The sequence below is a fragment of the Indicator indicator genome, chromosome 1 (assembly GCF_027791375.1).
Source record: "Indicator indicator isolate 239-I01 chromosome 1, UM_Iind_1.1, whole genome shotgun sequence".
Classification (NCBI taxonomy): Eukaryota; Metazoa; Chordata; class Aves; order Piciformes; family Indicatoridae; genus Indicator; species Indicator indicator.
In genome coordinates this window covers 20,027,681-20,054,068 of record NC_072010.1, presented here as the reverse complement: position 1 = coordinate 20,054,068, position 26,388 = coordinate 20,027,681, and the positions used below count along the sequence as shown (strand labels likewise).

The window sequence follows — 26,388 nt, the reverse complement described above, 5'->3', positions numbered from 1 at the left end:
GCGTACACTTGAGCAGGCCACCAGCCAAAAATCCTGATGAATCAAAGTATGGCAGCTATGCTGATATATGACGAAGTACAACTGATCAAAAATTTAAAAGCGTGTCTATTCCCCAGCATGCATCAGGCCTTCTTCCTCCTCCCACGGGCTCCTCTCTCTCGCGCTCTCACTCCCATTCATCCTCTCCCTTTCTCTCTCTCTCTCTCTCGCACTCATTCTCTCGCGCTCCCTCTCGTACTAAATCAAGCGAGTGGGCATAGGCTCTCCTCCAGGAGGACAAACCTTTAAGTGCAGAACAAAATCAGCATGTTCCATCCAAGCCTCCATCATACATTATGCATGCGACAAAGTTTGGCAACAGTGGAGCTGATGTGATGACACAGCTAATCAATAAGAACCCACCGCATGAAACCTTTATAGTGGTTACTTTTTAAGGGCTCAAGTGAAGGAATTGTCTTTGTCAACTTTGGCTTAAAATATCCTTATATAGTTCCGGTACTTTCTCAGGGTCCACTGGTCTAGGTAAAAAATGTGTAAATTTTTGATGCCGTTTAGTCCTAGTCCCTTCTCTTGGAGTCCCATCTTTATTTAATGCAACGTAGTATCGTCTTCCAGTGTCCACGTGTTTATATAGATTTGATGAATATGTGTTGTACCAGTTTTCTTCAAACTGCTCTCTGAATACACACTCCTGGGTTAATTTTTCCTATGGAAAGAAAAAGAAAAAAAAAGGCAGTAAGGATATAGATAGACAAAAATAAGCTATTTTTAAAAGAATTACTATTGTCACAGCTTGGAAATCCCTTGCTTAAGTAGCTCCCTCCTCAATTCACAAAATTAAACATATTGTCAGTTCTGCCTAAACAAAGCTGTATTGCTGGATATTTCATTAAACAGTCACAGGGGTAGATATCTCTATGTGAAGAAAAAATTATTCTCAAAAAGCCTTGTTGTCCAAATCAAAACAGCAAAAGCAAAACTGAAAACAGATATTTTAATCTCTGATCATTTCCAAAGCAGCTCAAAAGACACTACTGGACTTGTATAACTAATTGCTTCAATCATGACTGCAGGCATTTGTTAAACAGATTTAAAGAAAAGAAAGACTTAAAGAAATAAAATTAGACCCGGTTCGTAATGCGGTTGTGATACAGTTTAGGACCTTGAAATCTCTCTGTCTTTTTATTGCAGGGAGATCTCGCTGCATTGCATTAATTTTAAAAGATATGATTTTCTAACTCTTTGTTTGATTTATTATTTTTATCACAGAACCACAACCCAACAGATCTTCAAACTGGAACAGAAACCCCACATGCTGAGATAGGGTTAGCTGAGGAATGTCCTCCAGGCTTACTTGACTAGGACTGTTTTTGTGTCCTGTCCTACCGGTGGGATCTATTGAAGACATTAACCATTCATCAGACCCCCTTGCCACAGACTCCTACTCCTTACAGTTCATCCATTTATTCAGTTGTGTGTACCCCCCTCACACACATCTTTTTGGTCTAATAGCTGGGGATTGCTTAAGAAGCAGATAACCAGATTCATTTTAGGAAGGACTCACAGAAGTGACCAAGAAGACTGGAAAAAAAGGTGATAAGCTTTAGCATAGGAGAGCTGATGGAAAGCCAGTAAAAATAAGTCTGTAAATATTTTTTTCAGATGGTACTAAAAATGTAATAATGACAAGTTAATACATTTTTTTCATAACAAGAGTTGAATAGCACTCACATTGACCAAATTCAGTTTCCAGCTGAGGATCAGTTTCTAATTATGACAATGCAGAGTTCCATGCATATGTTTTGTAGACACTAAATCTTCAAACAGTCCTCTTAGATAGATACACAGAGAAGGGGAAATGGAGACCAAGGTCCAGATGCAGCAAAGCATTTATGGCACATAATGTGTGCCCAAATACAACTAAGAAGCCACAGCTCAAGCTCCACTGTCCCCAGGAAGACACCATCCATGTCTTAATCCAGAAGCTTCTCAAAACACACCACCACTGAAGCCTGCAGCTTACCCTAGGACTGTCGTTACCTTTGAGGGCACCTCTGTTGCTTGGGACTCAGCTCACAGCCCTTTCTCAAAGCAACATGCCTCAACCCAGATGTTTTGCTGCTGTTTTGCATGCTAAGCATGATGCTCCTGGAGAAGAATTCTGCAGCTCACTGAGGATGGGAACCAGGGTCCAAGTTAGGTACAAGAAACATTATGCACCTTACAGAAGTCACTCAGGAACTATCCCATGTGGCAACAGCAACCTCTGTCTAAGTGGGGAGAGCAAGCCAGCACCCCTCCTCACCCTTACAAACTGCATACTGGGCTGCAAAGCCAGGGTTCTGCCCAGTGCCAAAAGGTTTGGGATTTGGCAGTTTCTTCTTAATTCGACCTGTGCCAATTCCAATAGGCAAGAAAGGCAGCAAGTAAGCAGCACCAGAGTTCTCCTTTGCTGAGCATTGGGAATCTCATCGCACCCCGGGGAAAGAGAAATCCCAGACAGGATCAAGTTTCAGATGCTAAACACTTGAGTATTCACTATGGCAATGGCCATGTCCCTTTGAGGACCCAGGTGGCTGTGGCTTGAGTGGTCACAGGAGTGGAGAAGATCACAGCAGTCCCATCCCTCACACCCTCTCCTGTGGTTTGACCAGGAGACTTCCTTCCCTGTGGGTCCAGCTAAGCAGAGCTTGTGAAAACGTGAGCATGTATGCAGGGCAGCAGGATGTAACAACTCATTTTAGAGATGTTTCTGACTACAAGATTTTTAATGTGTGAAGTATCTCAAACACTGCAGCACTCCATACTGGCTATACAGAAAAGAAGCACAAACGTATTCACATTAAATACTTATCTATGGGCCAGATCCTGCATCTTCCTATTGACAACTGCTTCTATGTCCTCTGACAGCTAGAAACTGCAGCAGCAATGACTACTGCTGCAATAGCTGTAAGTTATACTGCAGTAGCCCCCTTGTACATCTGCTGTGGGCAAACTATTATAAAAAATATTCAGCTGCTGTAAAGATTGTCTTTAAGTACAGCTTTCATTAGAGTTTTATTTTGCATGAGGCTTAAAATCACTTTGTTTCCTTTAAGGCAGAAGCAGATGCTAGAGGGTATTATATTCTAGGTCTATAGGTCCATGGGGAAAGAGAAAGTAATTCAAATTGTTTTCCTGCTCTCAGAAGGCAATAGGATCACATGACAGCACTGCAGAAGCACTCCCTGCTAAAAATAGCAACATTTTAGGAAGATATTTCAGTCGTGTCTTGAATTCATTAATTATTCACTTCATCTGCATTTTTTTTAGCATCATCATAAATTTCTCCCTTTGCATGCCCTGAAGGAAAGATTTTAAAATAGCCTCTCTGGCAGGTTTGATGGATCATGACAGTGCCATGGTACACTTAACTAGCAGACCTTGAATAGGGAGCTTTGCATTGTACTGTGCTCTGGATGAGTTCCAATGAATTTCAAGCTTACGAATTCAATCTTTATTTGACAAGCTTATCCTGGTTTTGCTTTTCACCCTCTTAAAACACAGCTACATCTCTTTTGTCCTTCATCAAAATTCTCAGATAATTTATGTATAGACAGTAGGCACATACTTCAATGTGAGCTTCACAGAGCGATCAGTATGCAGGCTCAGATATGTATGGATACTCACAGTCACACTTTCTTTGTAAAGTCAAAGTATTTCTTTCTTTGACACCTAAAATTGCTGTATTCAGAGGCCATTAGAGTAAATCAGTGTTGGTGACTTTGGATCATGTAAATAATGTGAGGAGCAAAATCCCAGCATATTATTCTTTTCATGCTCTGGGAAATCCTCATGATAATGTCTCATCTAGTACCACACAAACAGAAACAACCATGTATTAGGATAGTCATCTATGTAGAGTCATGGAATCATAGAATCGTTTAAGTTGAAAAAGACTTCTAAGATCAACTGTTAATACTGTCAAGTCCACTACTAAATGATGGACTACCACAACGCCACTTAACACTAGCTTACACTCATGTTTTGACCACACATACCTTTACTCAAGCCAGAAATGAGAATAACACAGAGGTGAGGTTGTCAGGAAGCACCTTCTTGCCTCACCAGCTTAAGGATGGGAAAATCTCATTGAAAACCAGCCCTCTCAGTACAGGAAGGAGAGATGATGTTTCCTGATTTCAAGTGGTTTGCATTTCCGCTTCTGGCTATGACTTTTAGAAAGTCCCTGTGCAGTCCCACAGCTGAAAAATAAATATTTAGCCCTAGAATACTGCAATTTTTCCACACTTTTATTCTAGCAGCTGACTTTTCTATCATTTTTCCACTGCCATTACCTCTTTGCACCATACTTAGTATCACTAGACATCTTTGTTGAAGGCTGACAGAAATACCAAACATACCCGACTGGAACAGCTATGGAAAGCAACCAGCATTCCTGTGAAAGAGGAGGCTGCCTGCCTCGATCAAGTAATTTCATTCAGGGGCCAAATAAGGAGGTAATCTCAAAATTATATAAATCAGCACCACATACCACATGTTTTCTATGAGGACTGTTCATAGAGTGTTTTCCTACAAAGTGATTGATTCTCATTTTACTACATTTCCACACTTTATCAGTTGTTGGGTTTTTTTAACCTTTTCTTTAAATTGGAACATTCAAATAATTGACTTGTACAAAAATGTACATATCACAGTGGCAGAAACCCAAGGCAGACTTAATTCAGAAGTCTGCTAATGCCTGGACAGTGTTAGCAAGCCCAGAATCCTTTCACCTTCCTACATTCTCCACCATCTAACCAAGGAGAACAATAATTAGGATATCCTATTTCTGAGTAGGTGAATTAAAAGTGAGATTGTCAATTAATAAAGTACACAGTTACAGACATCACAATGAAAGATTTGCCATCTTATTTTAAAATAGGTGTAGCTGTGAAGCAGCTAATTAGAAACAAGTGAAAATAGGCAAAACACATGTACACTGCCCAGAGAGTGGTTTCATGACTCTAAAGAATGGTAAGCCAATTGTGCTGCTTAGTAGATGAAAGCACAGTACAGGGTCCTCTATAAAACACATCAATGTTTTTTTTCCTTTTAAATAACATTACAGAGGAAAAGAATTCCAGTTTATTTTGTAAACTGACAAAAGAAAACCTCTTCAGACCATCAATGCTAAATTCACAACAGATGCATTTCGCATCTAGCAAACCATTCTGTCCTATGCCACATAGTTTTCTCTTTTGCAGACTGCTACACTGATTCAAAAGAAGTATTTCACAAGAAAATGCCTAATCCAGAAGTTCAAATAACGATTAACCAGGAGCATATCTGATGTAGTCAGCACTTCCTACATATTTGCTGCACATTATCACTGTGTTAATCCACCCCATCTTAATACAATCATGTTTAAATATGTAGCTCCTAAATAAGTTTGTGCAAAATCCTTCCTTATGGCTATACGACATTAAACATTGTATATGTGGTGAACAAAAATGACCAAAAAAACCCAAAACCAAAACAAAAAACAAATCCTATTTTCCTGCAAAGTGGTTTTCTTTGCTGTTCTGGCTTCAAACACATTTTTTCCATACAGTTGGCCCTTCCCGTGCTGTAATGTAAACAGCCTCTAGAACATATTACGTTCAGCTAATAATTAACACTCATCTGGGGTTGTCATAAATAAAGGTGCAGTTTCACATTTTCTGTGGTGTTGTCTGACTTCCCATGCTAAGCCTGTTAGCTTCTGGCTCAGTGGACAACCTACAGCCATAACAACAAGCCAAATGCCAGTGTATTGGAGCAGCACCATTTTCCTTCCCAAGTTAGACAGCAGTGCAAGGCACATTGAGTACCTGACTTGGTGAATGTCATGGTTTTCTTTGAACAGTTTCTCCAACCAACTGTATTTCAGAATGCTTTGTTTAATTTGACAGAACATAAAGAGAAAAAAAAAAAAGAACAAAAAAATAAGTCTGTCCAAAGGACTGGCTGACTGGGTTTGTGTTTCTATCAGTGCTTCTTCACAAGCACTTCAGAAACACAGCAAGAAACCCTGCAGGTCCATAAGAAAACCCAAGAAGATATCCAGGCACCCACACTGCCACTTAAATGCATTTCATATTCCGTGGCACTTTTTATAAGATGAGAGGAATTAGGCAAGATGTCCTGGCAAAACCACAGTTGGGCAATTGCATTTTCCCTACCTGAGGTCACCTTGTACTTTCACAGAGATGGAGTATTCATCTTGGTTTCTACTCCTAAACTTCTAGTTAACTTGTATAAAGTTTTTATTAGACATAAATCCTCACTTACTGAAAAAAAAAAAAAAAAGTGTGACTCTTCTGTACTGCTGCCATGGAGCAGTTATGAGAGTGCTTAAAGATTAATATCTTTCATAGAAAAAGCTTGTAAAGTTCCCAAGACCCAGCAAAACCTGGTCCCTTTGGGAGCCTTATCATCAAAAGCCACAATAGCTCCACAGATGCAGACATCAGGGTGCTTCCACGTGTCAATCAAGACAACAGAAAAGCAGAGCTTCCTGATCAAAGCAAAGATCAAAATCCCAGGAAACTGTCATGCAGCAGGGATTTCTTTGCTCCTCCTCTTTGCCCCATTTCTGCTCTTTTCCCTTTCCCTTGCTCTCCACGTCATCTTGGACCTCCATCTGGATCACTATGCTCTGACACAAGCTGCAGAAGGATGAGATGCCAATTAGGCCTCTATCCATTTTTGCTACAGCCAAATCCACAGGTCTTGGTTTTACTGATACCCAGTCCTTTGAGTTTGCAGCATCTGTCAAGCTTTAAGCATGCTCTTCATGGACATGAAATCACTACAGGAAAAGCAACCCCACTATGCCTGAGCTTGCATCTGCCAGCTCAGGCTGTCTACCAACAGCCATGCTTATGTTCATAAAGGTTTGATTTAGATCTGCCCAGCCAAGTGCCTTAGATGAAAATTCATTTTCACCCAAGGTCTGCTTGTGCTGCTATTGAAAGGTATAACAAAGCTCCAGGGACAGTTCTTGAGCCATGTAAACTGTCACAATGCCATTCCTCTGGAAGCTGAAGAGCTTCCTTCTCCATGCCACAATGGAGCAGGTTGAGGACAAAGTCAACTCTCAGAAAACAAACAAGCAGGTGTGTTCTTCTCCTTTCCACGCCAGCAGGACCAAGCCCACACTGTGCCATTTACTAGTCACATTTCTGACCTCTATTTTATTTTTGGCTTCCTTGGCACAATAAAGGACTGCAGTCATCAATGTTATCTAAGCATCTAATTCATAACGCTTGGCTGAACCCTTCCAAGAATCAGAAAGCAAGGTGGTATGCAATCTGATACAAGGGCCAGAGCCAATTTTTAAAGAAGACAGGAGAAAAATTCCCATCAGCTTAAATGGAACTTGGATCAGGCTCACAATGATAAAAAGGCAACAAATATTTTAAGACACTAAGAGAACCATTTCAGGCATGCTCAGATTTACTGAAAGCTGTAACTTGACCTGCCCAGGCTCCCCACTCCACAAATTCTCTTCTATCAAAAGACAACATGTATCTCAACCCAGGGCTGTTATCCCACAGCTACACACACACTCTTTAGCCTGAAATACCAGTCAAGCTTTTACTGAATAGAGCTTTTTAAATAAAATATGCTTTCTTCAAATACAACTAAGATGGAGCACAGCAACAAAATGTTTTTTCACTATTTTTTACTTTTTTGTGTTGTGTATTTCTAACTACAGAAGGCTGGGCTACAGGAAAGATAGTCCTCCTTCAGCAGAAAGTGCTGCCTTTTGCAAAAGCAGCTAAACTCATGCACTGAAAGATACTGTAAAGTGGGTGATAAAAAGTACTTAATCTGCATGAGTCTCTACATTGAGTACTCCCCGAGTTTGATTTAGCCATCAATAGAGGAGCACCTTATCCCTCAGCTACAAGGTGTCATCATAAAATCAGCAGAATGCTCAGGACACTTCATGAAACACTTTGGCACAGGGACAAAATAACTATAATACACACATAGTGATAAAAGTAATTAATGCTTTGCACTTTCAGCAAGATGATTTGGCCAAGGAGAGATGAACAAAAGCCTGTATTTGTATTTTATTATTGATTTTATGTAAAACTATATGCTAGGTACTATCTCAGAGGACAGAGACACTACAGACTACATCTTCATTCTAGATGGGGATCATCAAACAAACAATACATCACAAGCTATGATATTTTTGAAAGATCCAATCCTCCTCACTGAAATGCAAAACATCCACTGGAGTCTTGGAAACCAAAATATTTGCCAGAGAGATTTTAAAAGCTGCAGTGCTTTGGTGGGTAGTACAGCAAAGGATTGGTACTCTAAGATCTTCACCTGGCAGGACTTGATTGCATATTCAGGTTAAGTTATTTAAAAATCAGGCCTTTTCATTTCCCACCTTTTTTGGTCACAGAAGGAAGGCCAGCATTTTAAATAGTTGCTGCAAAGAAAAGATGTCACTTTTGCCCTTTAAGACAGCACTTCTCCATTGGCAAACATTTCTCCCACCATAAAGTCATGGATCTAGATACACCATTTTTACTATTTCACTTTCTGAGTAAGACAAAAAAAGATTTCCCTATGATTTGTCAGAATAGCCACATATCTTTGGTGTTGCTATGCCCTGACTTGGGTTCTCAGTGATACAGTCTTTCAGAAATGCTGGAAGAAGTTGAATGGCTCTGCTCCTCCACAAGCCCCCTACTCTTCACATGCACATATCAGTGGACCTGTCTTTCAATGGGTCATACTTCAGCCATGCAGTTAATTTCAGCTGTGATGAAAGAAGTTGTCAATCTGTCTTAAAGAAAAAAAAACTTTTATATTTATGTGTGTGTGTGTGTATGTATGTAAAATAACAATTTAAACAGAACTGATGACTGAAGAGCTCAAAGACCAGGCAGTTGGTCTAGCAGGTACCAGGAGCACAAGGATCATCCAAAGAATTCCAGCTCTCAAAGTTTGAAAAAAAAAATAACAAATAAAAAATACAAACAAAACCTCCACAACAAAACCAAGCTAACTGCTGATGATTGTTTAAACTTTACAACATTTATATGTTCTAAAATGACTCAAAGGGTTTTCCTGAAGGCTTCTCCAATAAGTTTCCTGTTTTAAATTCAGATTATACACAAGATGCTGTCTTAACAAAGGCATCAGCATGCCAAAATCTCCCTTGCTATGCAAAAGCAATAAACATTTACATATTAAAAGACTGTCTTTAGATTGCAGACTCTTACGGGCAGGAACCTTGTCTAAATTTACATTTTTTTAAATGATGAATACAGCAGAGCTCTTATCTTGATTGGGGTCTGCTGACACAACCATAAAATTAGTTGGTGGTTTTACAGAAGCAGGTCCAATCCTGATTCCATTGAAGTCAGTGGCATTTCAACAGTAATAGAATCAAGTAAAAATGTCTCCTGAGTCACAATTGCCTCCATAATTGTGTTACACTTGAAGAGTAAAGTTTAGCAGATTAAAGATATACAGCCTGGGCCAGAACTCAAAAGCATGCAGCATCCACACCAAGCCAAGTTTTTCCTCAGCAGCAGTTGTGGAACATGAACATAAAATCTGATCTTCAAATCAAAAGTAACAGCAGAGGTCTGCCTTTATACAAGAAATTAAAAAGAGAGCAAATGTCATTATAGGAGAAGAGAGAATGGATTTGCACTGTAACAAGCTTTATTTCTTAAGCTTTTTGAATGCAACAAAAATGAACTGCATTACTGCACATCACCAAATCAGCCTGAGCATATTTGAACTGCAAAGCAAACCTCAACCTAGACAAAATCCCTAACGAAGTCCCCGCAGGGCAGACTTTTTGTACTCTGTCTTTGAAAATGATGAATGGTAACATAGGAAAGAGTGTCGTGTTCACATCCCACTGGCTCCTGAGTCAGAAACAGAGCACATCAGATCTTTATCTGATGCAGTGAATAATCCCCAAGCATATCTCAGTATGTCACTGCTGATGATGCTTTTTTAGCATGTCACTTCAACACAGTATTCTCAGATCAGCTGAAGACACTGAACCTTTTCACACCTCCGTATCATTAACACAGCTAGTTCCAATAACATTGAGGGCTGCAGCAACTAGGGAGCTATACAGCTGCAATGAAGTGAATCTGAAGACATTCTAACAATATGCTGCACACTTGTTCACTTGGTAGGATTCAGGTTTGTGATTTATGCCACCTGAACAACTACTTGCTGTGGACAGCACGATACTCAACCCTTCTCCCATCCCACACTGCAGGTGATTCCCCCACTGAGTGCTAGTGCCTGCACAAATGGGTAACAAGCCAGTGCAGGGAGGTAAATCAGTAGAGAAGCAAACCTAAAAACAAACAAACAAACAACAAAAATATCAAACCAACAAATGAAAACACAAGCTATTTTCTGTGGCTTTAGATCCTTAAATAAGCTTCTAGACATTGTAAAATGAGTGCTGCTGTTGGAGAAAGGAAGGAAGCAGTAGCACATAGCAAAGGCAGGGAACTGTGACTGCTGTTTCTGGAAAGGGGTTTCTGCAAAGTCTTAGATCACTTTGGCTGCCCCCTCCAGCAGCACCTCTAATCTCACATTTGTGTAAGAATACAAAAATTCCAGGCATCTTTCATTACGAGAAAGCAAATCATTAAGGTTTGAGTAGGATCTTGCTTTACTAAAGCTTAGCTTTATACAGGCACACATATACAGATATACATAGATCTATAAATCGTTTGTGTAGAAGGTATTCTAATACTTTTCTGTCCCAGGCAGGTAGTAAGAATCCAAGTCCAACATTGCAGACCAAGGTAAAGAGATCACTAAGGGTTTTCCCTCGTATAAAACTATCCTCAAACCTAGTAAGCACCTAGAACGAAGTCCTCTGAGGAAAATCAAAGACCTGAGAAAAAATGCTGCATCTCTCTTATAGGACAATATTAGTAGATGTCTCTCTTTGGTGACAGGTGTTATAATCTGAAATTCTGTCTTAAAAAACAGACTGAGTCCTTAGTTTAAAAACAACCACAATAGCTACAGTTTCATGCTGAGCTTTCTCCCAAATTATCTGCATTAAGCATATAAATTCACCTATCAGTTCTTCCTACAACAGTACCCACAACCCCAAAGAGCTTTCTTTTCTATAAAGTCCTTCACATCTTGCTGAGAGGGTTGCAGTTTCTGCTCTCATTCACAACACTGGTACCTGTGAAGAACACCATTTAACAGCACCCAGGTTTCAGTAAGGGTACCCATCCAAACTCAGAGGAAAGTTATCTGCAAAAGTGAAGTGGATGAGGTTGTAGATTCAGGCTTTTCTTGGGCCTACACTTTCCACAAAGAAAATGTCCACAAGTACAAAGCTATTTCCTACCATACAGAGAGAAAGCATTTATGCTCCATCTCCCACCTCCCTGCAAAACTTCCTCAGGCCTTAAACCTACTCATTATCCAGCCTCTGATTCTTGTGAACCATCTAAATCAATTAATTCTTGTCCTCTATTTCAATGACTTCTTTTCTTTCCTTGGTGTTATGCCTCAATGTATTTACAGAGACCAAGAGCATACCCTCTCAGTTTTCGTTATGAAAGCTAAACAAGCAAAGATCTTTAGACTCTGTAATTTGATAGTTTGTCCATCCCTCTGATCATCCCTGTAAGCCCTTTTCTGCACCTATTTTGGTTTCAATTCATCTTCTTTAACACAAGTGACAAACTGCACTTTGCATTTAGACTGGATCCTATCAGTGTCATAAGCAGTGGCACTAACAGAGCTCTCCCTGAGCCGCATGTGTTGTAGGCATTTTAGGTCACCAAGTCTCTTCTGCGATATTGCCTTCTGTGCTGAAAATACTTCACAATTTCAGTAACACACTACTACATTTTATGACAAGATGTTTAATGTCCTGAACAAAACCAGCCAAAGGACCAATCCATAAAAACTCCACTAACAGCTTCACTCCAGTCTAATACTTTTCAACACTTCTCATTCTTGTCTTCTTTTCAGTTTTTTACCACCCAGCACACAAATCTGCTAACATCCATCTTACCCACTGCAGCAAATGCTCTCTGCTGCGAGTCATACCTAATGCAGATTTGCACAATCATGTTTCTCATTTCTAGAAAAAGAAATTCCTGACAAAAATAAAATGCTAGGCTTGCCTGAAACTATTTATTCAGCTTCAGTAAATTCAGCTTGCACATACTTCCAGTTTCTCCTCTATTCATTCATATAAAAGCATGTTCCTACACCCCAAGCATAACCTGATTCAGACTTACAGCCCTCCAGCTTCCTAGGTCATGTACCTGGCCAAACACAAATCATGGGACTGGAAGTCCACAAACACTCAAGGCTGGCAAACACCTGCAATGCCTTGGAGAGAAGCAAACCCTCCCTTGCACAGACTTGATCCCACCTTTGCACCACACCTGGGAGGGGACCACTGTGGCTGAAGACAGCCCTTCTGCTTGGCCAGATTATTTTCCAGTTCCCTGCTTCAATTCACCAGGCAGCAAAAGAAGCACTTGGGCCAGCAAATGGATGATTGGAGAGAAAATAGCCACTTCTTTTAGCAGTGGTGTCAGCTTTTCTCACTCCCTCTGCTCAGCACATGACAGGGAATCCCAGAGCACCATGTTACCACCTCAGTGAGTCCATCAGAAATACTAACCACATCCAGACTATATTGCCTTTACACTACCATCTGAATACCACATAGAATCACAGAATCATAGAATGGTCTGGGTTGGAAAGGACCAGCAAGCAGAAGGGGTTGTAAAGACTCCCTTTTCCATTTATATATCTGTCAAAGTCTTCAGATTTTATTTTTGTATGCATTTCAAGGCCTAGTCAACTTACTGCACGAATTTCCTTTTTATCTTTGTGCTTCCACACCTCTATGACATGTACTTTTCCGCAACCTGCCCTTCTCCCATTCTTCACAGACCTTCTGCCAAGCGCCTACAGCTTCTTGTTCTCCAAATCCTTCCTGACAGTTTCACCTTTTTATTGGGATACCATTTCCACAGAATCTCTGACAAAGTTTCAAGTTTTCTTCACAGAGCAGTAAGCACCCTTTTGAACTGGTCCTCTTCAGTTTGCCCTTTCAAATTTCCTATCAGCCTGCTTCTCCCAACTCTTCTATTTAAAGCAGTTTACTCAGGAAGCCACAGGTCAATGTTGCTGGCAAAAAAAACCACTGGGTTTTTGAGTCACAGCTTTTCTTGAGCAAAGCTGCTCATGGGGAAAGCCTGATCACTCCTTGTAACTCAACTGCCCCAGGAAACGCCCTCTGCCTCTCCACTATTTGTGGTTACTTTACACACAAGCAGGTGTTAAACCTGCTACTGTAGCTATTATCACTCCCGGGATTTGACTACTCCCAGCCTAGAACTCTACACTTTAACTCAGGGGAACTGCATTTAATTCTCCTTCCAAAAATTGTGCACTGCAACTGTTCTGTTTCCAGGCTCACCACAGCCACAGACACCTGTGTGTACACTGATGGACAGATAATCCAGGTTATTAGGAAGAAAAAAAAGAAATAAAAGAAAAGAAAAAAAGAAAAGTCAATCAGAAGCATATGGAATCTCTTTTGATTGGAGCCCAGAAAGCCAACCAGATTCTGGGCTGCATCAAGAGAAGTGTGACCAGCAGGTCAAGGGAGGTGATTCTCCCCCCTCTACTCCGCTCTGGTGAGACCCCACCTGGATCTCAGATCTCACCTGGCATCCAGTTCTGGAGCCCCTGTTACAAGAGAGATATGGACATGCTGGAACGTGTCCAGAGAAGGGCCACCAGGATGATCAGAGGGCTGGAGCACCTCTCCTATGAGGACAGACTGAAAGAGTTGGGGCTGTTCAGTCTGGAGAAGAGAAGGCTCCGAGGTGACCTTATTGTGGCCTTCCAGTATCTGAAGGGGGCCTACAAGAAAGCTGGGGAGGGACTTTTTAGGCTATCAGGTAGTGATAGGACTAGGGGGAATGGAATAAAGCTGGAAGTGGGGAGATTCAGACTGGACGTGAGGAAGAAGTTCTTCAGCATGAGAGTGGTGAGACCCTGGAATGGGTTGTCCAGGGAGGTGGTTGAGGCCTCATCCCTGGAGGTGTTTAAGGCCAGGCTGGATGAGGCTCTGGCCAACCTGATGTAGTGTGAGGTGTCCCTGCTGATGGCAGGGGGGTTGGAACTAGATGATCCTTGTGGTCCCTTCCAACCCTGACTGATTCTATGATTCTATGGAGGTATTTAACATTAACAGGAAAGTGTGATTGATACTGTAGGGTAATTTATTTATCTATCCCATAGTCAGCCTGTTTTTTAATTCACGTTGTTTCTGTGTACCTTGACCTACCATTTGAAGGGCTGAATAATTTCTTCCTTTATTTGCATGGGAACATAGAAGATATTTTTAGAATGCTGCAAAGCAAATCCTTACCTACACCAAGCAATTTTCATTATCTATGATAAAGTGTCCCTTTTTTGTCAAAAATTAAAAAAAAAAAAAAACAACTAACAAAAAGCCCCAAACAAACAACACATCTTTATAGCTGTACAGTACTTCCAGGACAGTGGAGATCCAAACAAAAACATAAAACACCACAGGTGCAGCCCTGCTGGGACAATAAAGAGGCACATCATCACTCTCCACTGTAACACCTCCTCACACACTAACTGGGAAAACATGTTTCTTCAAGGACAGTGCTTTCTCCTCCTGCACCCTCTCCCCAGTAGTTTTAGGCACAAAAGGCAAAATTTACCATCCCAAAAACACTGGGACAAACAAGTCCCCAGGTTTATTGGCTTTTTTTGAAGGGCAGTAATTCATTACCCTGTTATAAGCAGTCTTAAATCCTACTTTGCTGCACACACACTGTAAGTATGAAACCCAGAGATGAGAAGCCTCCCTGGCTCCAGATCCAGGCTTTTGGCTTCCTCTGCAGGCACATGAGGGCTCTCTCCCCTCCCCTTCCCTTCCAAGCACTCCTAGCCCTCTTCCCCTTCCCCAACAACTCCACCATCTCCCCTCCTGCCTTCCTCCTCCCCATTTCACAGCTCTTCTTGTAGCTGAGCTGCCTTTTGCCACCTGCCAATGACACAAGGAGGAATGGAGACACCAGCATTTCACAGAATCATATAATGGTTTGGGTTGGAAGGCACCTTTAAAAGTCACCTTGTCCAATCCCAACATCTTTAATTAGATCAAGTTGCTCAGAGCCCTGCCTAACCCAGTTCTGAATGCTTCCTGGGATAAGGTATTTACAACCTCTCTGGACAACTTGTTCCTCTGTTTCATCACCCTCCTTATAAAAAAAATCTTCCTTATATCTTGTCTGAGAAGAAGAGTGGGGGAAGATTAGTGGGGCAGGGGTGCCAGCAGTGAGAAGTAACACAGCTCTCTACTGCAGGAGAGCCCAGAACAGCAAGGGCAGCTAAGGCAAAAGTGTCCCATGGTCTTGATATGCTCAAGATAGCATGAGACTGCCTTACAGGACAGCCTGCAGCACAAATGATGGACACCCTATGGTATGGGTGCTCACTACTGCTTATCATGTGAGTGCCAAGTGTTGATATTCCTAATAGCAGTGGTGCAGGGCATGATGGTAGGGACAACCCATGATGGCATGAAAGTTCTGGGACTGATCAAAAGGACCTCTCTCACTCCATGGCATGGCACCAAGGAACACAACTAAGATACCTTTGCTAACACTTTTGCCAGAGGCATTGGAAAGAGTCATTCAGCACTTAGGGAGTCTCATTTTAAGACCCTTTGGATCCTGTCTGTAGTTTGGATTTTCCCTCCTCTCCAGTGACAAGCACAGTAGCTGTTGTGAAATGTGGTGAGTCATAGCTGCAAGGGGAAGGAAAGTAAAGGGAGGGCAGGAACAGTGAGACAGAAGGGAAAGCTGCTGTCACTAACCAGCCTCCAAGTCATTGCTACAGAGCTACCGCTGGCTTCTCAGCAATGCCACATACACACATCTTCATCTTTCCCTATCTAAATCTGTGGGATGAGGAGGAACTTGAGAACAGCCACCTTGTATTATACAGTGCGACTTAAGAGCAGCATGAGAGTCACTGCGGTCTTTTAACCAGAGATGCAGCAGGAACTGCCCCAGTTCGAGGGCAAGCTGGGAAAAGCTTTTCAAGCAGCTAACTTGGGAGGAAAGCAGCACTTTGAGAAGGCCAAAAGGAATGTGTCTGGATCAAGGTATGCTGAAACTGTCTTTACTGTTGCCTTTCATGAAAATTGGCAGGGATCACCCATCCTGGCTGCTCTGCTTTGCCATATGTCCCATCTCCAGTGGCACCACAAATATGCTGGGAAAAGTCTTCCTGTGCCAAATATTTCAAACACAAATATAGAAGGATAGAAGTCTTTAGGTCACTGATTTGGATCACACCTAATATATTTTTCATGCAGTAATCTGAATATAAATATGATAGTGTCATAGACACAGGGCATTTATTCTGGCAGTGTCAAATGCTGCAGTACTGAACCTCCAGAATCACAGTGCTGATGTAGAGTAGAATCAGGTATTTCTTAGGTTGCTATTCAGTTGAATGTGGGAAACAGTTTTCTCCATGCAGAAAAGATATTCACAGTCTTGTAAGTGCACCTCATGGCAAAGACGGTATTATTCATGGTCCTTAGTGAAGAACTCAAGAGAGAGGGACCCATCTCCCAGCACAGGCAGCACAAGTACAACTTTTCAGTGCTACAGAGTCAACTCAGGTGGTTGTTCTGCCTAAGTCAGGTAAAAAACTTTATCACACATCACTCTCAAAACTAATTTCAGTTAAACTAATATCTCTCATTAGAAATATAATTCTGTGCTGGATTGTGTCTTGCTTTTGGATCAAACTGCAACATTTATTCCCATTAGAGATCTTAATTCTCAATTAAGTGCGTTTTTTGGATCAAAACCAAAAGTAAAACACTGTCACTTAAAAATGCCCTGCCAGTTCTACAGGAAAATCTGCTCTGAGGCCTGCTTATCTCAGTGCTTCTATGAGAGCTGACAGTTGCTGAAATATAGGCACTAGGATTGCTAGTGTTGACAAGGCTTTAAAGCATCATCACACTGAGTAGCCATTAGAGGTTATATTTCATTGAAAGTAATGTAATTCAATTACCATCACTCTTTAGTACATCCCATCTCTGGAGGCTGACAATAAGCCTTATCATCCATCAGATTTTAACCTGAACTTTGCATTCTAGCCTTACAGACTTCCACTTGCCCATTATGAATGGCTTCATATTTTTAGCATCATTTCTTAGGGAAAAGAGGTTATCCAATTATGTTGTACATCCATCTGCGTCCCTGTCTGTCCTTCTCTAGCTTTTCAACTAGTTTCAATTAGGAGGCAAAGGCCTTCAAGGAAATTAAGTTCCTATCAGTTTTGTGACTAATCAGATGCAGAGAAGAAGAGAAATTGTTTGCACGTCCTGCTTGAGAGTGGTGAGCTATGCAGCCTCTGCAAACTGACAATCCAGTGGTCAGGGACAGTTAACACTGCAAGAAACTGGGCTGGGGAATTTGTGTTACTGCAGGGACAGAAGGTCAAAGAGACCCATACCTTGGACTGTGAAACACAACCCCCTAGAAAAGCAGGCTCCTTTAGAACTGCTGTTCATGGAACAACTATTTTATTAATGCAGTGAGCTTTGTAATTTACAAATAATTTCTTGTGCATATTTCCTCAGTAAAGAATGCTTTGAATAGTTTACTCTTACAGTCAAATATACTCCAAACACAAGATACAAACTTTGCAGAAAAGTGGTGTAACATTTGCTTTCCCAAGTCAATGTATTTAAGTGCTATCAATAATAACATTTTCCTTTCCTGAGTATCTGAAGTATAGAGTAACTGATTCACGATGTTTATTTGTTTAAACCATTATACTTACTGATGATTATCAGCATTACTGATTCACTTTACTGTTGTTGTTTTGCCTTTTTGCTGCCTACCTGAACCATAAAAGTAACCAGTTCTTTATCCCATTCATCAGCTGCACAGGCATTGTGACTTACAACAACTTACTCCTTATCAGCAACTTGTTTACATTTGCCACTTCATCCATTCCCTTTCTCTTTTCCTCTCTATCCTTCCAAACTTTTCCTCCTCTTTATTGCCATTTATCCTAAACCCCTTTTCTCTGGCATTTCTCACTCACTGGTTCTCATCATTTCTGCATCTCCTCTTCTCTCCATTCTAGCCCTGCCTCTCATTCTATCAAGTCTTTTTCTGCCTCCTACATACACTGTTGTGATCTGTACCTTCTGGCTTCCTACACACACACACACACACACATAAGTTCAGGACAAGACTGCCAAGCCTCTTGCCCTCATTCCTACACCTTTATCCACTCCTATGTCTCATTTTCTTATCCACATACGTCACCCTTCACTTCCCCATCTACTTTCTTTTTTTTCAATCCCTAGAAAGCTCTCTGTCTGCATAGAGAAGACAGTGGGTTTACCTCAGTTTAGGTCTCTACTGAAGACATATTTACAAATCTTACAGTACAACTTTTAGTCTTCAACAAGCAGCTCCAGCCATCAGTATCCATTGCTTGTGTCTAAGTTGTTGTCCACCTGCACTATTACTCATTCCTGATTATGTAAACCTTTTCCCTCTCCCACTTACAGGGTAGAAACAGTGCTTGTACAGCATCTAGTCCAATGAGCACTTGTAGGAGCCAACAAAGTATTATTCCCACAAAAGGTAAGGACCATGACTGCCCAAGGCTAGCGGGAACTTACCGAGCCATACAGTTCCCCTTTCTCATTCATTCCAAGGTAGAGTCCACTGTCAACTCCTCGGATGCTGACCAAGCCCACTGCTATACTGATAAATTCCAGTATACCTATAAAATGCAGGGGAAAAAAAAACCAAACAATGTAGATATTGTTTCAACTGAAATATTTATATATTTTTATATATGTGTGTGTGTGTGACTGATCCCTGAGTAACAGACAGCTATTTTCAAAGGGATTTTCCCATTTTCAGAGTTGTTTGAAGGAAGATGAGGAACAAATTAATATATCTTAAAGTACAATACTTGAAGAGTGAAGTCCTTTGATTCTCTGCTACAATGATGCGTTGCAAATGGCACTAACATATCAGTTTAAAAGATAACCTTCATAATGTCTAAACACAGTTCTAAAGCTGTCGTAGTCCTATTTGCAAAACAAATAATACCAAGAAAAGAAAAAAAGAACAACTTTTTAGAATGCCAAAAACATCAGTATTAAAGAATCTGTGAAATCAGTCTTGCAAAATAAATTCTGAAAAAAAATACACTTGAAGCAGAATTGTGAGATAGAAATGTTATGCATGGAACGAAAAGATCTACTCCCAGGCATCAATGAATCAGGAATATGGGGAAAAATTTACTCACAATATGATCTTCCAGAGGCTTGAGAAATAAAAATCCTTAATATAGCATAGAGTTTCACACACTCCTGTCTAGATGTTAACCCTTCTCTCTGGTGTGTTACTTTTCACTCATCTCAAATTTGAAAATTAAAATATTCTAAACTGAAGTAATAGTGTGTAAATTATTAAGTCTTCCTGTGCATGTAACAGCAAGCTCACACAGGTATTTGTGCACTAGAACATCTGCAGAGGAACACTGCTTCCAGCCCCCTTCTAGCTTCTAAGTCCCTAAGTTCAGCATCAATGTGCACAGTAGAGCTAGCATCTGTATCAAATATCAGCTCATCTGGTTCTGAGGGTGTGGGGTTTCTTTGTCAGCCCTCCCTGCAAATTGCTTGCCTCTTCAATGAGGATGCTATGAGACAAACCCTGCATAAACCTAGAAATCTTCTGGGAAAAATGGAAATTGCTTCTTATTTAGGAGCACTCCCGTAAGACTGAAACGATCTCACAACGCTCAGAAGCACACTGCTGTGTTATGCTACTTTCTGAGCCACTAAATAAAGCACAGAGTAGCACTTTTTATATATTTTGTAAATTTTCAAGTCTAAGCACACCATGTAACTATTTTTAAAGCTTACTGGAAAGTATATTTACATGAAATAATAAAATAACATTCTAGTAGTATGTGTTGAGCCTCATGTGGCAAATAAAAAAGCACTTTCATGGATTTTTTGAACAATTAATTTGGCATCTTCCACAAAATAGTTGTGCACTAATCAATAACAGGCATGAATCACATAAATTTGACACAGCACATGTTGAAGCCAATAGGAAGAATTTATAGCCAAGCTAATGTAAAGACAAAATGCATTCCCTGTAAGGGATTATTTATCATTACCTTATGTATTATTCAGTACTACAAACACCATAGTCTTATTGTTTTGATAACCCTGGTTTGCCCATCTTAAATTATTCTCTACATATGTATAATTAAGGAATACTGGGAGGAAATATTTAGTAATTATGGATTTTTTTTTCCTGAACTAATAAAAAGTCACAGCATGCTGTTTATCTGGCATATGTGGTATCTCAGATACAATCGATCCATTGAAACAAATTAAACATTCCCATTATATCTGGACATGCAATACTTCCAGATTTCTTACTAAGGCTTTTTCTGTAAGGCTTTTACCAAACTATCATATTACCTGACACATATTACCAAGCAATTTTAACTGAGGTTAAATCTTATGTTAAGTGTGTATTATACCATACTACAGCTAAGTTAGTAAGTCTGGCATCTTTCACATCAGTATAAATGTAGACTTTAATTGCTGTCCTCATTTCAAATATTTGGGTGCTGTGTCACAAGAACAAAAAAGCACTGTCACGTCCTACTGGAGTGCATAAGATTAAGGTATTTGGCAAAGAGCAGTTACGCATTTGAGATCAGAAAAGAGATTTCTTAACCTGAAATATTCAAAAGTCTATTCACAGCAAGTTTTATGTGCCATGCTGTTAAGATTTTCAAAATATTATCTGGGGCCAAGCATGGAGCCTTACACAAGTCATGTCAGTTTAAGGATTAAATGATTTGGCCCAACAGTCCTTTGAATATTTTCACTGTGTAGTTTCTGCAATATACAGATAGGACCTGAACCACATATTAAAATAGATATTCCTCTTCAGAATGAGGCTGGACCAAATGAAAATCAGGACAGCTCCAAGCTTTAAAAGCAAAGGTCCTATTTATAGCTAAAAATGGGAAAGAGAAGAAGAGAGGGTAAGAAACCGCCTCAGTGTATGGGATGCTGGATACCTTCTTGTCGGACACTGAGCATTTTCATTAACAAAACAACTTAAAGGCAAGGAGCCACTTCTCCACAAAGAGTTAGGAAGAAAGTTTTGGGGAAAAGTATTCCTTACATGTTCACATCAGCCTTTTGTGCACCTTATTCCACCTGATCCAAATATGATCATGCTGAAGGGCAGCAGAACACCAGCCTGAGTGTGAAGGCTGGTACTGAACTCCTGCCAGGTTCACAGGAGAGAGGAGGTGGTCCTTCACACAATCTGAAATGTTAACTTTCATCTAGATTAGCTCTAGTGGAGAAAAGACCCATAGAAATACCATCTTTAAGCAATGAACATCTCTGCAACTCTGCATCATTTTGTTGTTGTTCTGCCTTTTGCACATTTTTGTCTTTGCCTATATATAGGATTTCTTTGTATCACTGGACTGAAGCAGTTTAGCTTCCACTTAGCATCCTAAAACACCATCAACGAATAGGTTAAACAAGTGTCTCTGCTAACTGCTTCCTTGCATGACTGCCCAGGAAAGCTGAGAGAAGCAGAGGACCTGAGCGCAGGTCGCTGAAGCTGTGCTGCCCTGTATTTAGCAAGCCAGGGAAGAGCCAAGGGCCGAGGAAAGCAGACCCCCTCGTGGCGAAGGAGCCGGAAGGTCAGCCCGGTCATGGGGCGAGAGCAGGGGCTTCCCCTGCCCTCCTTGGCCCCCGACGCCGCCCGCCCGCCCGCTCGCCAGCCCGCCCGCCAGCCCGCCGGCCGCTGGCCAGGGCTGCAGCGCTGGGCTGAACCGAGCGCTCCGCCGCGATGCGTCCTGTCTGTCGCAGCTGTCACAGCTCCGCCCGCTCCCCCACATGATGCCAATTAAGAGACAGGAGTGCAGACAGCCATAGCCCCCCAGGAGGCAGCAGGGCCCTGCTTCAGTTTCAGACTGTTACAGCGCCCTTGCCCCCACCCCAGCCGCCTCACGTCCCCTCCCCTCTGCAACGCTCAATAGTGGAGGAAACTGCAAGGCTACTCGGGGCCTTTCTTTCCCCTTAAGGCCTGGCCCCCAAATTTCCACTCCCGGGGCCAGAGTCTCCCCATGCATCACCTCCCCTCTCCTCGCCCGCGCGGCCCTCCCCGTCTTCCCAGTCTGCCGGCTCTCCCTGGAGACAGCACGGGAAGGGCAGCCCCAGCCCCCTATATCCAGCAGCAGAAAGGGCGTGCGGCCACAGGGCCCCCTCGGCTAGAACCGGCTCCCGTGCCCCCTCCCCCGCCGCCGCCGGCGCTGAGCCCGGCTCAGCAGCCCGAGAGCTGGAGCAGGCAGGGCGAGGTGGGGAGGAAAAAGGGCGGGCGGCTGCGCGACTCCCGCAGATGATGAACGCAGCGGTTCCTTGTAGCAGCAGGTCTCGGGGAGCGGAGGTCACCTGCTGACAAGCTTTTTTTTTTTTACCTTTTCCTGCATGCTCCTATTTTTTTAATGCTGTGCATGCAGTACTTGCGCTGACGCACAGAGACACGCCTCTCCGCTGTTACAGAGTTCCTGAATTTACAATGACTCTACTGTCTAGCAAATGCCTTAGACTAAAAGAGACTGCACAAAAAAAAATTCTTTTGTGACCCAGGAGGGATAAGACTTTGATCACCTGAGGTCGCATTACAGGGGTTGGGGGGCGGGGAGGGACAGGACACCGAGCAGGGTTTTCTCGGGGAGCTTTTCTTTTAGAAATGGACATCTTGCTGCAGGAATTGCGAAATGCCAGGGCTCCCAGAACTGGGCGAGTATAGACACACAATATGGCTCGGTTTATTGTACGCAATAGGCACACATCCAACATAGCATCACAAAAGCATTACTCTTATCTGATGTCTCTCCAGAGGTGTGTGCGGGGAGGGGGATTCCCACAGGGCAGAGCCCAGAGAAAGTCTACGCGCAGCTCCCGGTATTTTCTCTTTGTGCTCATGATTCCTGGAGGAAAACTTCCATCTGAGTCTTCCCTCCACATAAACACACACGCGCGCAGGTTTCCTTCGCACTCTCAGAGGAGACCCAAGTTAGCCCGCTCTCCCCTGGGCAGCTCCCAGCTTGGGAAGCAGACCTTCCCAGGGTCATCAGAAGACTTTACAACCACCAAAGCCCAAACAGCATTAGGTGACCTCCCGGCAAACACAACAGCAACGTCATGGCACCGATACAAAAGCACCGAGATCGCCTCCCCGCCCCCAAATAAAGCCGGGTACCCCAACGCATTCTATGGCGTTGGGGCTGTGTCCGGTCTGCCCGACTCCGGACCGAGCCGGAGAATCACTGGCTCACTCCGTGGAAGAAGAGTTATCACAAGAGTGCATCCTGGGGACGAGAGGGTGATCAAATCGAGAAGGAAAAAACATTATTTTAAGTCAAGCGATGCAAGGGCTGGAAAAGCTGCTCCTCAGAATTGTCAGGCTTCCTACAACAACGGCTGAAAAGCCTTTAAAAATAGACTCCTCTTATAATGTGGTCACCGCCACCTTGCGAAGGGAGCAGCTGGCGGCCCTCCTCCGGGGCGGCGGGGCCCCGCGGGTGCCGACCCCCCGCAGTCTTGGCTGCCGGTGCGCGCAGCGGCGCGGCCGCCCTACACCTGCTGCCGGCCCCTCGGCCGCCGCCCCCCGCCGGCGCCGCACCGCACCCCGCCCCCTGCCCCGGCCTCGCACCGCGCCCGCCTCTCTGTGCCCGCACCCGCAGCGGGCAGGGGGAAACCTGCGGCTGCGGTTTAGCAGCCGGGCACGGCGCCTGCCTTGTGTCAAGGAGAATGCCCAGATGCTCAATTCTTCTATTTCCCGCACTGCGCGGGTGCTTAAAACACTTTCCGCACTTTTTCTCACCAGCGAGCGTGGATGATGCGCCCCTGGGAGAGCCGCGATGCTCCCTCCCCCGACTCTGCTCAACTCCCCCCTTCCCCCCTCCCGGGGACCCCGGGCGGGAAGCGTGGGAGGGAGGCAGAGCTGAAAGCAGCGTGAGAGTGTCAGGAGCAGCGGCTGGCGGGGGATGGAGCATAAACCTGCGCCCATCCGAGCCTTAGCCCTCTCCTTTATCCCTCACCGCCCATTCCCTTCTGCGCCCTTTAGAGATCATCTTCTACCACACCAGTACTATCTAAACAGCTTCACAAAGCAATAAAATACAGTTTAGGTATCGTTCAACATCTGGCATTAAAATACAAAGAAAAAAATCACCACAGGACTTTGTTTTTATGACCGAATTTAAGTGCTGTCAGGTTGGTTCACTCTTAAGTTAACTCCTTCTAACAGCTGGGAGCGTGGCGAGCAAACCTGGCATATTTTCCTCGCCCCTCCTTAAAAAACGAAGGAATCAGCTCATCAAGGCTGTTTTAGTTACCTTCGTACATTCAGTCTGCTGGGCCTTTAGCAGTCTCCTTGGCAGCCAAGAAGCTCCAGGCCCACTTGACTAGCTTGTGCGTGCGTGCATGTGTGCGGGCACAGGCTCTTCAGAGTGGCTAAAGTCATGGTCCCCCCAGCCCCCGCTGCTGAGTCACAAACGGCGTCCCCTGGAAAGGAAACCCAGGGAACGCTCTTTCAAATTCGCTGCCAGCTCGACACGCCACATAGCTTGGGGAAGGCAGGTTTTGGTGCAGGCTTCCCGGCGGGGTTTACGGGTGAGCACAGACCCCACGGCTGCGCTCCTTTCTCCCCGGGGCGCCGGGCACCGGCAGCGCCCCGCGGCTCGGGCGTGTGGCGAGCCCTGATGCGGGTCGACGGCCGGTGCCGGCGAGTCCCTGCCGAGAGGCGAGATGGGCTGGGTTTGCGATTCAGGCAGTTACTAGGGCAGGTAATCGGCAGAGAAAACGAAAGAAACCCGTGGTTAATTTGCGTATAGGACGACAGCCACTCCCTTCAGGAAACTCGGCGAATTTTAAATTGTGGTGGTTAATGATTAAAGCCCCTTTAAATTCGCCAAATCAAATCATTCAGCAACAACATCTTGAGCAAAAATTCCACCACCGCCACCACCACGTCCCAGTACGTGTCCGCTCTTAAGCAGAACTTGGGGCTACATAAACATCTCTACAGAACACCCGGCGACTTCGGCGAAGGTTCCTGCTCCGCTGCGGTGGTGCCGCTTGTGTACATCTGCAATCCCAGACACATTCATTTTTGCCCTCAGCGGATCAGCCATCGGCACAAACTCCCCTCCCCGCCGCTTCGCATTCCCCCCCCCCCAACCCCTCACCCACCCCCCCACTCCCTCCCGCCCGCAGTTCTGCCCCATTATTTCATCACATGACCACTAAAGGGTTAAGGATAATACCTACCAAATCTGCTGTGGTCTTGCCTGGTTCCCTGGATAGTACCATTGGGGAAGATTTCTAAATGAAATCCAGTCCTGCAGTATAGCTGCCTCCGCCTGAGGATCCCCTTTAAATGGTCCAAGTCCGTGACCGCAGGCCCCCTGGGTAGCCCACCTGCCTCAGACTGACCCAGGTGGTCACTTAACAAAACCGGACTATCCACCGGCAAAACGGGCACATTCCCAAAGGGTACTGCATCCTGCACACCGAAATAGTTCCCAACTTCACCTAAGGGAGCCATCAGAAGATTCTGCTTTTAGAGAATAAGAATAAACAATAATGATGGTGCCAAACCCAGGAGATGTAAGATTAGGTATATTCCACTCCTCTCCCCTCCCTAGCGCAGTTACAGAGAAAATGTTCTTTCTTCAATCCATTAAATGCATAAATAAAAGTAATATTCTGTTTTGACTGGTACAGGTTCAAGGTCAAACCAGTTAGTCTAAGAAACCACCACTTTATACTCACACACTGACATATTTATAAACATATAGATGTGTATATCTATATAAATGCATATATCCCCAGCTCTTAGCAAGCAATACGGTCTTCAGCCCATCCAACTGTAATAAGAAAAAAAATCCGTAGTTTCTCCATTTGGTTTAAGATAAGAATGACCATAGCAACTTAAATACCTAGGCGTTATAGGGATTTTTTTTTTTTAAGATGCACAGGCTACGTCAGGATTTATGGATTCTGACTCCAGAAAGGCATGCGCTGTTTTTACTCTATAACAGACTGCATACATCAGCATGAATCCTGCAAAGGGGGAGGGGGGAAATCTCACGTTGTTGGCTGAGATAAATCCAAAAAAAAAAAGGCAAAAGAAAAAGGAAAAAAAAAACTTT

The 26,388-nt window shown here is 43.2% G+C and overlaps 1 protein-coding gene across 1 annotated transcript; it reads right to left on the bottom strand.

The window, feature by feature from the left end:
• Window positions 1-460: 460 nt before the first annotated feature.
• On the bottom strand, window positions 461-25,781 carry FGF9 (fibroblast growth factor 9). Its single transcript, XM_054385692.1, has 3 exons — window positions 25,505-25,781; window positions 18,788-18,891; window positions 461-706 (listed from the first exon to the last, which is right to left on the bottom strand). Exons 1-3 carry the CDS (start codon window positions 25,779-25,781, stop codon window positions 461-463), a joined length of 627 nt encoding a protein of 208 aa, XP_054241667.1.
• Window positions 25,782-26,388: the final 607 nt, after the last annotated feature.

Excerpts from the sequence above, each read along its gene's own strand:
- FGF9 (XM_054385692.1), bottom strand. The coding sequence starts at position 25,781 with ATGGCTCCCTTAGGTGAAGTTGGGAACTATTTCGGTGTGCAGGATGCA. Across the intron at positions 18,892-25,504 it reads GCAAGACCACAGCAGATTTG|GTATACTGGAATTTATCAGT; the intron begins GTAGGTATTATC and ends TGCATTTTATAG. Across the intron at positions 707-18,787 it reads AAGGGGAACTGTATGGCTCG|GAAAAATTAACCCAGGAGTG; the intron begins GTAAGTTCCCGC and ends TTCTTTCCATAG.